Source organism: Phoca vitulina, unplaced genomic scaffold (assembly GCF_004348235.1).
Source record: "Phoca vitulina isolate PV1807 unplaced genomic scaffold, GSC_HSeal_1.0 scaffold13, whole genome shotgun sequence".
Taxonomy (NCBI): domain Eukaryota; kingdom Metazoa; phylum Chordata; class Mammalia; order Carnivora; family Phocidae; genus Phoca; species Phoca vitulina.
The window spans coordinates 39166868-39181709 of record NW_022589716.1 but is presented as its reverse complement, the minus strand read 5'-3'; the positions used below and the strand labels follow the sequence as shown (position 1 = coordinate 39181709).

The window sequence follows — 14842 nt, the reverse complement described above, 5'->3', positions numbered from 1 at the left end:
AGTATATTTCTTTCTTTTTTAATTGAGATATAATTGACATATAAAATGTTAGTTTCAGGTGGATAACATAAAAATTCGATACACGTATTGCAAAGTGATCACCCCAGTGAGTCTAGTTAACATACATCCATACATTGAAGTTTGCATGTAGTCACCATTCATAGTTACAAATTTTCTTTTCTTGTGATGAAAACTTTTAAGACCTACTCTCTTAGCAACTTCCAATGCAATGCAGTATTACTAGCTATAGTCATCATGCTCTACATTCCATCACCAGAACATATTTATTTTAGAACTGGAAGTTTGTGCCTTTTGACCACCTTTACCCATTTTGCCCACTCCTTACCCCCTGCCTCTAGCAACCACCAGTCTGTTCTCCGTATCTGAGAGTTTGGTTTCTTTTCGTTTTTAGATTCCACGTATAAGCAAGATCATACAGTATTTGTCTTTCTCTGTCTGACTTATTTCACTTAGCATAATGCCCTCAAGGTCCATCCATGTTGCTTCAAATAGAAGATTTTCCTTCATTTTTATGGCTGAATAATACTCCACTGTATCTATATACCGTGTATACACTGTATCTGTATACATTTTCTTCATCCATTTATCCATCTATCTTTTCAAGTTAGTGTTTTTGTTTCCTGTGGAGAAATACCCAGCAGTGGAATTATTGAACCATAAGGTAGTTCTATTTTTAATTTTTTGATGAACCTCCGTACTGTTTTCCACAGTGGCTGCACCAGCTTGCATTCCCACCAACAGTGTAAGAGGGTTCCCTTTTCTCTACATCCTCACCAACTCTTGTTATTTCTTGTTGTTTTATAGTAGCCATTCTGACAGGTGTGAGGTGCTATCTCATGGTGGTTGTGATTTGCATCTCCCTGATGATGAGTGATAGTGAGCACTTTTTCATGTGTGTATTGGCCATCTGGATGTCTTCCCACATACACTATCTTTTAATCCTCCAAAATCAACTGAGGTGTACAGAGGTTATGTGACCTGCCTGAGGTGATGGAGCTGGGCTGTAGGAGTGCCTCAGGGGCAAGAGCCCTAGCCTCATTGCTTAATCCAGTCAGGGCTTGTCACTAACCAGTGAAGAATAAAGGTTTGATTGGTAAATGTGTGTGTGCAAAGAGATAAGCTTGAGTTGTGGCCCCAGTAAGAATTCTCTCTCCCCCCACATTAAGTTCATGGATGAATGTGTTATTCAGCTCAGGCTGCCAGAACAGAACTGGGTGGCTTAAACAACAGAAATTTATTTCCTCATAGCTCTGGAGGCTAGAAGTCCAAGATCAAGGTGCTGTCAGGGCTGGTTTCTGGTGAAGCGTCTCCTCCTGGCTTGTAGAAAGCTGCCTTCTCACTGTGTCCTCACACGACCTTTCCTCTGTGTACATTCACAGAGAAAAAGAGAGATCTCTGGTATCTCTTCCTCTTCATAGAGGGACCCCAGTCCTGTCAGATTAGGACCCTACCCTAATTACTCACTTTAACCTCAATTACTCCTAAACACCCGTCTCCAAATACCATCACATTGGGAGTTAGGACTTAAGCATATGGATTTGGGGGTGGGGGGGGGCACCATAACAGTCCATTACAATGAGCTTTGAAGAGTTCTGGGAGCCCTTAAAAATTGTGTACAGCATCTTTGCATGGATGGGAGTCCACATACACCCAAAAGATAAGAACCACTAAAAGTATTACAGGTAGACAAAGAGAGAAAGAGTTCATGGACAAATAGAAATGGAACTTGTATCGAGAGGTAGAAAAAAGAGAAATTTCTTAAGATACTATTTTAATTAGTGTTAGAAAGTGGAAAACAAGAGGGGTAGTGGAAAATAAGGATATGGTATGTCAGAAGTTAGATGGCCTGCCTGAGGCCGCAGCATGGGGAACAGATCTGAGCTAGAACCTGGTGTCCTGAGCCCCCAGCCCACCCTGTTTCCACCGGCCTGCTGTCTGTGCTGCCCCTGCGGAAGCCAAGGCCATCTGAGCAAGGCTCCTGGCTGCCATCCTACTCACTTCATGGCTGTTCTTTCCCTTGCTTTCCTTCTAGAAGTGGAGCAGATCGAAGCCATCGCCAAGTTTGACTACGTGGGGCGGTCCCCACGTGAGCTGTCCTTCAAGAAGGGGGCCTCGCTGCTACTGTACCACCGCGCCTCGGAGGATTGGTGGGAGGGTCGTCACAATGGCGTGGACGGACTCATCCCACATCAGTACATAGTCGTACAGGACATGTGAGTGGGAATCCAGACCTTCTGTGAAGAATGCCATAATCGATTAGTGATGTCTTGAATGGGCACAGGAATAGGAGTGCTGGGCTATATGCGAACCATTTGCTCTCACTGGTATGATACGCTTGGTCTTTTGTAAGAATGGATTATATCTAACTTCCCCTTAAATGGTGATCCACTTAACAAATAAGCAAACTGGTCATCCTTTAGAGCACACAGAGGTAGCGTTTGGTGCCTTTGACTCACCATCCTGATCCACCTGGCATTCATCACCTGCCCTGGTTCTCAGCATCCAGTGGATCTGGCCATATTCCTCTACCCTCCTGGGCCTTCCCTATACTCAGCAGCCAGCCCACCGTCCCCTTCACTGCCCACCAGTCTCTATCCCCCAGGTGGCTCACTCAGAGGATGCATAGAAACAGTCATCCCCTCATTTCCAGTTAGCGGGATACTGTTATTTTTTTTAATATTGTTTTTTTTTTTAGAAAGAAAGGCCTGCATCCCAAATACCTAGCCCTACCCGAAGATCCAGAAAGTCTACACCTTCTCTTCTTTGAAAGCCACGCACTCCTTCTGAGTCAGGCTCAGGTGGAACTGATTTATCAAGGAAGCAACCACCATACTGGCTCCCAAGGGAAAGCATAAGCTTTGATGGCAGAGGAGATGGTGTGAAACCAGAGAAAAGGCCAAGGCCAGGCAGACAACAAGAGAAATGCCAGTGGAGGAACCTTGGCAGCCACCTCACAATTATCCAAAACCCTGGGTCGGGAGCTGAGGGATGGAGGCATTTTTCTTCCTCCCTTGCTTAGCCCTAAACTGCTTCTCAGGACCCCGCATGGAGACTCAGCTCTCAGTGCTCAGCTTTTAGGCTCCTCCCCTCATTACTCCAGCACTCTCTCCAGCGTTTAGCTTGTCCTAGCCTGGAGCAGCCCGGGAGAGAAAAACCTAGAGGAGGGGAGAGGAGAAGGTAGGCCTGGGGCAGAGGGGGGGCTGGTCTCCCACCCGAGACAGTAACTTAGGAGAGAGCGAGCCAGTGGGCGTGTGTGTGATGCTAAGGTGCAGAGTGGGAAGTGCCTCATCCCGAGGATGGGCGTAAGTTAACCATAAGGTGTGTGTGGATCCACCCTTCAGACAGGTCTCCAGGAGCCCTGCACATCCAGGGCTCTCTGGAGCAAAGCACTGCCGATTCACATCTGTCCTTCTCCCCAGGGATGATGCCTTCTCCGACAGCCTGAGCCAGAAGGCTGACAGCGAGGCCAGCAGTGGGCCGCTGCTAGATGACAAGGCCTCCTCCAAAAACGACCTCCAGTCACCCACGGAGCACATCTCGGATTACGGCTTTGGGGGGGTGATGGGCCGGTAGGAAATGCGGATTCATTTTTTCCTGCTAGTGCCATGCCCAGCTCTGTCTGATTTGGGAGAGGCAGGGGGGCAGAGGGGAGAGAGGGAGGCTATTGTAGCCCCTTGTTCCCTGCAGGATGTGATATCAGACACACTGGGGGGGGGGGGGTCCTGGCTGGAACTGGCCCCAGAATGCCAGGCATAAAAGGGTCCAGTTTGGAGTTGAGGTGTGGAGAAGGAAAAAAGACATATATTGGCAAATCAATGCTTTTTATGTAAAATAGTAATAATAAATGGGGAGAAAGAGTTATAAACTGACAAGTATTTTTCCTACCTCTCTCCAGTTCTTATACCTCCTCCCCATTTTCTGTTGAAGACCTAAGTTGTTATATTTAAAAATGTAAGGCTCACTACTCCCTGAAGTGCACTACACACACAGAAATCTCACACCCACGCCTGTGGTGGGAGAAATTGACACTTGACTCCACCCACTGATTTGGTGGGAGCACATTTGCCGATTTCTTCCCTCCCAGTGTGTGGGCTGGGCTGTGTCACGTGACCTTTCTGCCAGGCAAGGAGCTGTGCTTGTCATTCTGCAGGCCTGTAGGGTCCAAAGAATGTGGTCGTTAAAAAAATTTAAGAAAAAGAAGAAAAGAGAAGCTGACAGTTTGCTGCTTTCTTAATCAGATTCTCAAAATGTCATATTCTTCATTTTTTTCGGCGGAGCGGTCATGGGATCAGCTTCCACATATGGGTACTTGGAGATAGAGCCAGAGATACAGTCGCAATAGGAACATATGTTTATGAATTTACTTTGGCAGAAGTTTCCATGCCTCCTTTCAGTATATTCTGTTCAGTTCAGCTAACGGCTCAGGCAGTGTGATAGGTAAAGGAATTGGGGTCAAAATGGAAGTCTGGGGTAGATAGAAGACAAAGCCATGGTTCCTTGAATCCTAGGAGGGCCATATCTTCTCCTGCCTTGCTCTTCCTCTCCCTCTTCCCTCCCTCCTGTACTTTATTCTGGTTCTTTTCTTTCTCAATATTTCCTTCTCTCCAACACCTATGCTTTGGTCCTGTTGGGGTACCCACAGGCGGTGCTTAGCTTGGCTGGTGGCTCTGGGATCTGAAGTGCTGCTGACCACGTTGAACTTAGCCCTTCAGTCACAGTCTGTTCCAACAGTCTGCCCCATCTTCCCACCCCCTTGCCACTTCCAGCCTCCCCTCCCTTCAAATCTTGACCTCCCTAGGATGTAGCAAAATCACCTGCGGGTGGAGCCTTTTATCTTCAGAGTGCTTTCACACCCAACAAAGCTCCCTGGAAAGGGGGCAAGGAATATTATGCCCACTTACCAGAAATGGGTCTGAAAGAGGACACAGGAAAGCCAGCCCTCCTAATAGATACTCTAGTCCCCTTTTCACTCTGACAGAGCCTCCCTAAAGAGTGAAAGGTGGCCCGATGCATGGAAGGCATGTTGAGTGATGCAGTTTTTACTCCTGAATGACTAGTTTTCCAAGATCTGGAAAAGCCCCATAGAAATAGCCCTTTGCTGAGAAGATTGGGGGTGGGTGACAACATGGGATGGTGTCCAGTTCCCCAGGACTCCCTCCTGTGCTTGCAGGGAGCTGGTGACTTTTTGGTACAGTCAAGCCTCAATGCTTCAGACCAATTAAGAAGCCCTTCAGAATCACGGAAATGCCTGAACCACATAAGAACGTATCATGAGCCCAACTAACCATCACTAAAGCGTTCCCAGGTTGAAATTCTCCTGCCCTTGACTTGACATGTAGACAAGATTCATTGTGTCATTAGTAGCACCACTGTCTGCAGTTTGGAAAGCAGAATGCTTCCGATGCCTTCGTGTGTGCAGATTAAACTGGCCCCTTGCCATGGAGTCACATGCTCAGCCTGTGCTTTCATTGAGCAATTGAGTTTGGCTGAATGAGGCTTTACTATACCTGTCTCTTAGACTAGTGTGTAGTGTGTGGCCTGGGGTTAGCTGATCCATTCTGAGACTTGCCAGGGTTGACCTCTGCCCCATGCCCCCGCCCCCTGGCTCCTTTGCAGAGTGCGGTTACGATCTGACGGAGCGGCCATCCCCAGGCGCCGAAGCGGGGGCGACACCCACAGCCCACCCCGGGGCCTGGGCCCCAGCATAGACACGCCGCCCCGGGCCGCCGCCTGCCCCAGCAGCCCCCACAAAATCCCCCTCACCCGGGGGAGGATCGAGAGCCCTGAGAAGCGGAGGATGGCGACATTTGGGAGTGCCGGCAGCATCAACTACCCTGACAAGAAGGCTCTCTCGGAAGGGCACTCGATGAGGTCGACATGCGGCTCCACCAGGCACAGCAGCCTGGGGGACCACAAGTCCCTGGAGGCTGAGGCCCTGGCAGAAGTAAGGGCTAGTGGGAAGGCAGGCTGGGCCAGCTGAGAACCCCAGAGGGGCGGCTGGGTGGGAGCCTGCGGACTGGGGAGCCACTTTGCCCTTCACACCAGGCTCAAGGTTAAGCTAGAACCCAAGGTAGATAGCAAGCTGGCTTCCTGTCCCCCTACTGGCCTCCCCACGGGAGCAGAAGCTGGGGAGGGGGGGTGCAGCTGCTGGCTAGGGATTCTGTAAAAACCGAAGACCTCCAGTCTCCAGGGCTGGAGGGGGGATGCCTGCCCTGGGGGCAGGCCGGATGAGAGGGATGTGGTCTCCACAAGATGGCACAGTTGAGTTATTCATTCATTCATTCGTTCATTCATTCATTCGTCTGATCATTCATTCATCTGTTCATTCATTCATTCCTTTATTGACAAATATCGATTGAGCCGCTGTTGTGTGCCAGTCACTGCACTAGGCTCTGACAGTACAGTGATGACCTAAAATGGCCCCAGACCCTGCCCCCCGCCGTCCATCTTCCCTGAGCGCCTTTCTGCAGCACCACTCTGCAGATTGCTGCATTACCTCTCAGACTAATGCAAGGCTCACGCCTAAACCACTCAGCTGCTCTTTCTCTGAGCTTTCTGTCTTTCTGGCTCACACTCTGCCAGGGTGGAGTGGTGGGGATGGTGGTAGAGGGGTAATCATTGCCTTTATTTTTTACAGTTTTACCTTTCAGTTCATGCTGGAGCATTGCAGAGAGAGCAGTGAAGTCCACTGGGGACTTCATCTAAGCGGAACGGGAAATGGAAAGCAGGCATTATCACTGCCGGGCTGGGATATAGTAAAGATGGGGAGAGGATTGCCATCTCTCCGCTCATATAGAAGGTCCCCCACAGCTAATCCTTTGGATAAAAGCACAAAAATCCCATTCTTAAAGTAGTTAGTGTTCTGGGCAAGGGATAAAATGTCATGAAGAAGCATAAAAGCTACTATTCACCGTTGACCAGACATCCCATAGTCTCTTAACAAAGCAAAAGGGATAGGCAGGGACCCTGCCTGTGCCAGATTGGAGCCTGTTGTGGGGGCTCAGGGCAGGCAGGAAGCCGCCTGTGGGCTGGGGAGGAGAGAGAGTAAAGGAGGCCACGGCTGCGGAAAGGGGCCGGCAGGACATCTCCAGGCTCCAACTCCATCAGCGTGACCAGACTTGCAGTTTTTCTGGGTTTGCCTCAGGGCAGAAAAGCAAATGTGTCTTAAGAGTGCTCACGGTCACCGGAGGTTGTGCACCACGCCTTCTAGTAGCGGTTTTAAGCAATATCCCCTGTGGTCCCCTCAGCGGCCGGGTCGCTTGGGCTGTGGCCTAGCTCAGCCTGAGAGGCTCCCTGTGCCCCATTTGTATGGAGGCATCCCTGTAATAGCTGTGTGAGCCAGGGGCTCTGGCTAAAGGGAGTGTGAAACCACTGCCTGGCAGTTCACAAAGCTCCATCACATCCATTATCTCATCCCATCTTCACGGTGAGTGTAGGGGCTTTCACCAGAGAAGCAAAGCATGGGGCAGGGGGCCTGAGACTTGTCCAAGGTTACACAGCCAGCAAATGGCAGAGGAGTCTTTCCACTAAAAAATCCAGGCCTTTTGCCATAGCCCAGGGCTCCTGGTTTGAACGCTGACTTCCAGCTGCAGCGCCCCCTTCCGGCTCGAGGAGGAACAGAAGCCCTGGGAAGGTGGAATGATGAGCCCCCACCCAGGCTGACCTGATGGGCCCCGCTGCTCCCAGGTCCTGGACTGCCTTAATGGCTCTCTCTCTCATCCAAAATGCTCTCATACTGGTGAGCTCTTAATCTCCAGGAATTGCATAGGCAAATGAGAGGTTTTGTTGCTTTTTAAAATTTACATTTTTAAAAAAGCAAACTTTTCTGATTACAATACAGAGAAGAAAGTGACAGTCGCATTATTCTGGTGTGAACTTTGTGGACATTCTAATACATAACCACCAAGGAATTTTTCTATGGGCAAGGATTTTTTTTTAAAAATAACAATAATGGTGGAGTGCTTTGCAGGCTCAGTCAGAATAACGTGCAACTCTTGATCTCCAGGTTGAGTTCGAGCCCCACATTGGGGGTAGAGATTACTTAAATAAATAATTTTTTAAAAATAACAATAACGGCTAGGGGCCTGGGCTCTAGGTTGAGACTTAGGCTATGTTACTAACTAGCTGTGTGACCTTGGGCAAGTTACTTAACCAGGCTGAGCTTCCATTTTCTCACGTGTGAAATGAGCATAATGGTAGTTCCTACCTTATAAGTGTGAGGATTAAATGAGCTACGAAAGGAAAGGGCTTGGATTGGTGCTCTCTTATTACCATTGTTACTGCCATTATTATTTGTGAGTGCCTACTATGTGTCAGGGGCCAAGGGAACCTCTTCACAGGGACCGTATCATTTAACACACTCATCAGCCCCCTGAGGTCGTGTTATCATGATCCGTGTTCACCAATGAGGATTCTGAGGCTCAGAGAGGTGAGGTAACTTGTCCAAAGTGACATAGCAAGGAAGTGGCAGAGTCAGGATTCGAACCCGTGCCTGTCTGATTCCAGAGCCGACCTTCTCGACCAGTAGTCCGCCCTCATTGCAATCTGCTACCTGTGCAGGCAAGTGTGCAGGTGATGCCCACACGGATTCCCTCAGTTGGTCGTAGGACACCCTGGAGATTTCATCTCCATCCCAGGCATGAGGCTCGTGTGCCTCTGTACGAAGCCCATAGGCGGATTAGCAGCTGGGGCAGGCCTGGAGGCCAGGCCTCCGGCCCCTGTGCTGACCAGAGCTCTTTCCGTGGGCAGGACATCGAGAAGACCATGAGCACGGCTCTGCACGAGTTGCGGGAACTGGAGAGACAGAACACCGTCAAGCAGGCGCCAGATGTGGTGCTGGACACCCTGGAGCCCCTGAAGAACCCGCCGGGCCCCATCAGCTCCGAGCCCGCCAGCCCCCTGCACACCATCGTCATCCGCGACCCGGACGCCGCCATGCGCCGCAGCAGCAGCTCGTCCACCGAGATGATGACCACGTTCAAGCCCGCCCTGTCGGCGCGTCTGGCCGGCGCGCAGCTGCGCCCGCCCCCCATGCGGCCCGTGCGGCCGGTGGTGCAGCATCGCTCCAGCAGCAGCAGCAGCTCGGGCGTGGGCAGCCCGGCCGTGACGCCCACCGAGAAGATGTTCCCCAACAGCTCCGCGGACAAGTCGGGCACCATGTGACCTACAGCACGGGGCGGCGCCGCCACGGCTGAGGGGGGCCTCTGTGACCTCCGCGGCCTGCCACGGGCTCCTGGCCTTGTCGGGCAGGGACCAGAAGGTCACCTGGAAGCGCGTCTGTGCAGCGCCGAGGCCCGGGCGCTGGCCGCAGCTGGTATTCAGCCATGTGAATCCCACAGACCTCCCGTGTGCGAGCAGGCCCCCCGGGGGAGGGGGGAGTGTGGGGGGGGAGGGCAGGAGGCCCCGCTAGAGCATCTCCTCAGCTTGGGCCAAAATGTTCGACGGCTTCCCCGCCTATGGTCACTGGAAAATTATTCTCTCGACATTCTCTCTGCATACATAAATATGTGTGTATATATATGTGTGCATATATACACACATACATGTATGTGTCGGTGTGTGTATATATATATATTTATGCATCTATATACATATACTAGATCTGGACACATGACTAAATGTATATAGGATCTCCTTTTTTCTTTTTATGAAACTTAGATTTACCTCAGACCCATGCCACCAAACACCTCCTGCTGAGTTACTTGGTGGGACTTGCAGGGACCTTTCTGGGAGAATTTAGAGGCCTCAGTGACTTCGAACGAAGCAATACACCACTAACCTGCAGAAAAACACACAATAGTCTCCCACTGTCTCCAGAAGTCGTGGCCTTCCAGAACAGTCTGCCCCTAACGGAAGGGTGGGGCAGGCGGTACCCCCAAGCAGGCTGCTCCTAGAGGTGGGGAACCCTTCACAGAACACCCCCCGCCCCGTCCACCCCAGAGACCCTGCCTTTCCACCCTGAGGCCGAGGGCCAACTGTACCCCCGAAGGCACGGGAGGATGTTGGCGACATGGCCCCTGACCACAGCATCCTTGTGTTTGTACGTAGAAAAAGGGGGTAGTGAGAACCTAAGCCCCATCGTAGCACAGTGTTCTGTGTGGTTGGGAAAAAGGGAAAACAAAAACAGTGGTGTGGAACACTTCAAAACCTAGACACGCTGTAGGAATAAACCTGTGGTAACTATAGAGGTTTAACTTAATATCATTTTCAAAATATTTAATTTTTTCTTTTCTTCTTTCTACTAATTATACTGTGTCAGATCTGGAACTAAACAGGCAAGGAGGCTTTCAGTCATATCATTTTAATTTAAAATCAGTCCGTGACCCACTTTGGCTGGTGCCCTCCTGCATGAGGCTCAGGAGCCTCTCAGCAGGGGCCAGAGGGGGGCCATCCTTGGCACTTTCCGTCCCAGAAAACACTCCGGTTGAGTTTATTCAGGTGAAATGGCTTCCCTCTCTCCCTTCCCTTCCCTTCTCAACCCCTGCCCCCCCCATGCTCCTCCCACCACCTCCAGAGCATTTAATGTAATTGCAAATATGGTGATAGAACTGAGGTGAGTGACTTTTAGGAATTAGGAGCTAGACTTCTCCCTCTCAGCTGGGAAAAGGCCTTCTGGATCACTCTTGTTCCATTTTACTTCCTCTTTTGATCTTTTCATTTTCCAGAGATAGGCTGTTTCTGGCTAATGGAACCCAGGTGGATCAGATCCTCCGGGGACCACTTTTATTCATCTCCTCATTCCAAGCCAAGGGTCTCCTTACTGTTCTCAAGCTTTCTCTCTTTCTCCCGAGGCCTCAGAGTGTATCTCCATGGCTGTGGTTTGGAGTCAAAAGTCCTGTGTTTGCGTCCCAGCCCCCACCCCATAGGAGCTGTGGGACTTTGGGCATGTCACTCCACCTCATTGAGCCCCAGTTTCCTGCTCCATAAAATGAAGGTAACAAAGGTAAAATGTAAATGAGCAAGTTCTGTAAGCTGGAAAGCACTGTGCCAACACGATTGCTCTTTTTATTATCATTAGTAAGGTAAGTCTTTTAGATCAAAACCCATCCAGGATCTTCCTTTTGAAGTCTCCTAATGGCATTTGAGAACTGGGCAGTGGAATTTTCCTAACAGTTTCTTAAGAGCCCTGAAGCACAGCCCTACAGAGATACTACCTATTGATGCTTGAAATTCTGTCATTACCATTTCACCCCACTGGATTAAGTTTTGCCATCTCTTCTGGTCCTCCATAAAAAGGTAAATACACCCCAGGGGGAGGGGCCTATTAAATCACTAATACCTGGGTGTGTAGGAGTGCTAAGCTGTTGTGTCTTGTCGGAGGGATTGGCAGTTTGCGCACTCAGTGGAAAAGTCGAGAAAGGGCACAAAGAGTGCCAGAGAGAGGTCAATGACAAACTTGACCTTCCTTGTTTAGCCTAAAACGAACCGTTCTGTTTGAGCTCCCGGAAATGAAAGAGCCTCAGAACCAGTTAGGAGCCCCTCTGTCTTTGAGCAGATGACGACATCCCGATTTTACAGCTTAGGAAAGAAAGTAAGGCCTTGGGATGTGCTGTGACGTGCCCAAGATTTAATGGATGGCTGAGAGCAAGGGCCGTGTCAGACGCTTACCTGCAAGGACACTATGCCGTCCATCCAGGACACAGGCTTCTCATTTCTACCCCAGAGATACCCCCAGACCTTAAATGCATTAGCCTCCTGTGCCAGATGTCACATTCTCTGCCATCACTACCAGATGAAAAGCGAAAATCTGAGTTGACAAATCTGTTGCCTGATACATAGAACACCAGTCAGACCGTGTGGGTTTTCCCATGAATTGACTGCATTTTTTCCTTACTGAAATATGGATCTGCCCTTAACCAAATTACCTGAAGGCAGAGCCTTAGCTGTTTTTTTTAAGCACCTATTTTTCCACTGGGAAACGGCTGATGAGTTCACATTTAGGGAAGCTCACACCCCACTCATCCAGCCCCAGATCTGACCCTTGACGCAGAACCAAATGGAAAAATCCTTTCCTGCGCCCCCCCACCCACTCCCTCATCTGGCCACTATGCATGTCTCCACCACCCTCCACACGCACCCTGTCCCATCCACGGTCACTGAGCATTGGCATTCTCTTCCTGACTCCTGCCTGTGTTAGTCCACTATATATTGCTGTATTTGCTTAAATGCTGGAAAGTAACTGTTAAAATGTGAAACTGTAATTTTTAAAAAGGCTACGATTAAATTATAGCCAATGCCACTCACCAAATCTTTGCACCTAGTAGATAGATCAATGTAAAAAAAACAAATACCAGAAACCTAACTGTACAGTGAGTGTGGGGGAAATGTAGTAAACCTAGTTAGTAGTCCTCAATATAACCAATTGTACAAGGGGGAGTGGTGTTTACCTACTTGTTCATCGCCATTACTGAGAGCTATACTGATCAGTTCGTTGATAACGGGCATTTTATTTTTTTTCTTCACAGAATGATTTCTTTTCTTAACCTTCGACTTACCCTGAGGTCAAGCCTTTTGTCTTTATGTGTAACCGATGTTTAGTCTATTTTAGGAATGAACCAGCAAGATGTTCATTTAAAACTGACCAAAGACAATTCATTCCTGGTCTAGTTTCCTGGGCCCTGGGGCCCAGCCGCCGCTAAAGACCTTTCTCCGATAAAATTGAGAACAAGCCGTGCTTCCTACCCCACTCTCCCTCTCTCCCTTTATTCCCCTTTCCTCTTAAAGAGCTGCTCTGAGCTGTGGGATTCTATGAAAACTTCTTGCCTTTCCTTGTTTTCAGTGCTAACGATTTCTCACCTTGAAGCGCCTTTTGAACCCCGGACAGAGCACACAACTGGAGGGAATTGTAAGCTTGGGAATTAGACTTGGGAGTCTTTTCTCTGAGGTCACCAGGCCAAGAGGCAGGAGAGAAATGGATTCCCAAGGGATGAAAGGTTTCTATTCAACGAAGAAATCCGAGTGGGAAGAGACGCAGGGAAACGGGGCCAGCGTTTGGCGCCCGGCTGGAAGTAGCAGCTCAGAGATCTGCCTTATAAACACTTCAGAACTGGGTTGTGGTACACAAAGGGGAGCCAGTGAGGGGAAGGGCCTTTACGTGGGGCCGGCTTCTCTGCTGGAGTCCCTTGGAGTGCCTTGTTGGGTATACTTTTCTCATTCAGGAGGCATGGATGCAGAGGACTCCTGGGGCCTGGTCGCTCCTTGGCACTCAGCACACGTCCGCAGCCGATGGAAAACCACAAGGACTAATGTGATGGTTCTTCCTCTCAGTCTTTCTATTCCTAACTTTTCACACGTCCAGATGGTTCCACACTTGAGCAAATGCCTCATTCTCCTGAGAATCCCAGAAAGAAGAATGGCTGGCTCCCAACCCTGGCAGGGGGCCCTTGTGGGGCTCGGGAGGACGGGCGGGGAGGACAAGGCAGGAAGGGGTGAGCGAGGTGTTGCTTAGCTGATTTTCTGCTATGCAGAGCTAATGCTGACGTTTCATGTCAACTTCCCCGGTTCTCTGGGGCCTCCTCTCTTCGGAGCAGCCATGGAGAGAAATCCCCACATACCCAAAGCCGCCCCGGGGGAGCCGAGAGAAGGGACTTCGCTGCCGTGCCGGACTCCTCCTGGCTTCTCTGAGGTCGGTCTGCCAAGCGTCCCACTGTCCCATCCTCTGGGACTGGCCGAATGGCCACCGCTGCCCCTTGCCGACACCTCCTTCCTGTGTGAACTGTCCCAGGCAAATAACAAAGCTGTTCCTTGAACCGGAGCAACCAGAGTGCACTTGGCCTTCCTTAGACGGAAGTAGATTCTGGCTAGAGTTCCGGCCCAGACTCTAGTTCAGGGCAGTGTGACTGTTTACACGGTTTGGCAATAGATTTGGTTCTGATTGCTTCAGAGTGGCTGGTCAATTTAGTTTCCTTTGGTTTCCTTCTTCCCCAGACTGTGTCAGGAAAAAAAAAAAAACCCACAAAAACAACCCTAGGAAATTGCTGGTTGCCTGTCCCCACGTGATGATAAGTGTCGCCCTCTTCCGGATATCGTTTCTCTACCTTAACAACCAAACGCCCGTCCTATAGAGTGTCTGACTGGATCCTCTGTTGCGTATTCTGATGGTGCCTGCTGGTTTGACGTGGAGCTATCCTGTGAAATAAAACAGCTTAACTTTTCTCAAACATGCTCCTGTGGCTTTTTGGAAGGGTGAGGTGGCACGTGGGGGATGGGGAGGTCCCAAAGGGGTGTTTCTGTGTGCTTCCTCCAGGAACCGTCCCTGAAATCTCCTTTAGCTCAGATCCAAGGAGGGGAAGGCCAAGGTTCCAAGGAGGACTGCTTCAACAGTAGAGCTAATTGAAAAAAGGTAAACGGGGCGCCTGGGTGGCTCAGTCGTTAAGTCTGCCTTCGGCTCAGATCATGATCCCAGGGTCCTGGGATCGAGCCCCACAACAGGCTCCCTGCTCAGCGGGAAGCCTGCTTCTCCCTCTCCCTCTCCCCCTGCTTGTGTTCCCTCTCTCGTTGTGTCTCTCTCTGTCAAATAAATAAATAAAATCCTTAAAAAAAGAAAGAAGAAGGTAACTGTGGGAAGGTGGAGCTGGAAACGTCAAAGAAGGGGAAATGGGAGAAGGAGCGGTCATCTGCAAGAGTGCCTTCAGAAGTTTCAGACAGGTCACCAGAGGCCACAGGATCCTGAGTTCCCTGTGAAGGCATATGCAACATTGTAGCATTTGTGTCTTCACACATGTGATACTGCCCCTTGGATTTTTTTTATTTTAAATCTGTGTGTGTGTGTGTTTGTGAAGTGTTTATTGATCACTTATTTCTGTCCCAGGCACTAGATTAA

General features: G+C 49.9%; 1 protein-coding gene across 6 annotated transcripts in view; it reads left to right on the top strand.

The window, feature by feature from the left end:
- SRGAP3 (SLIT-ROBO Rho GTPase activating protein 3) overlaps positions 1 to 14180 on the top strand; it is a 243659-nt gene extending 229479 nt beyond the window's left edge. For 5 of the 6 annotated variants that reach the window (XM_032411847.1, XM_032411846.1, XM_032411845.1 and 2 more), the window contains 4 exons: positions 2054 to 2234; positions 3441 to 3590; positions 5638 to 5965; positions 8770 to 14180. In XM_032411847.1, the coding sequence (XP_032267738.1) occupies positions 2054 to 2234; positions 3441 to 3590; positions 5638 to 5965; positions 8770 to 9183 (1073 nt within the window). In that variant the 3' untranslated portion in view covers positions 9184 to 14180. The remainder of the gene's footprint in view (positions 1 to 2053; positions 2235 to 3440; positions 3591 to 5637; positions 5966 to 8769) is intronic. The other variant, XM_032411849.1, reaches the window with a different exon arrangement.
- Positions 14181 to 14842: the final 662 nt, after the last annotated feature.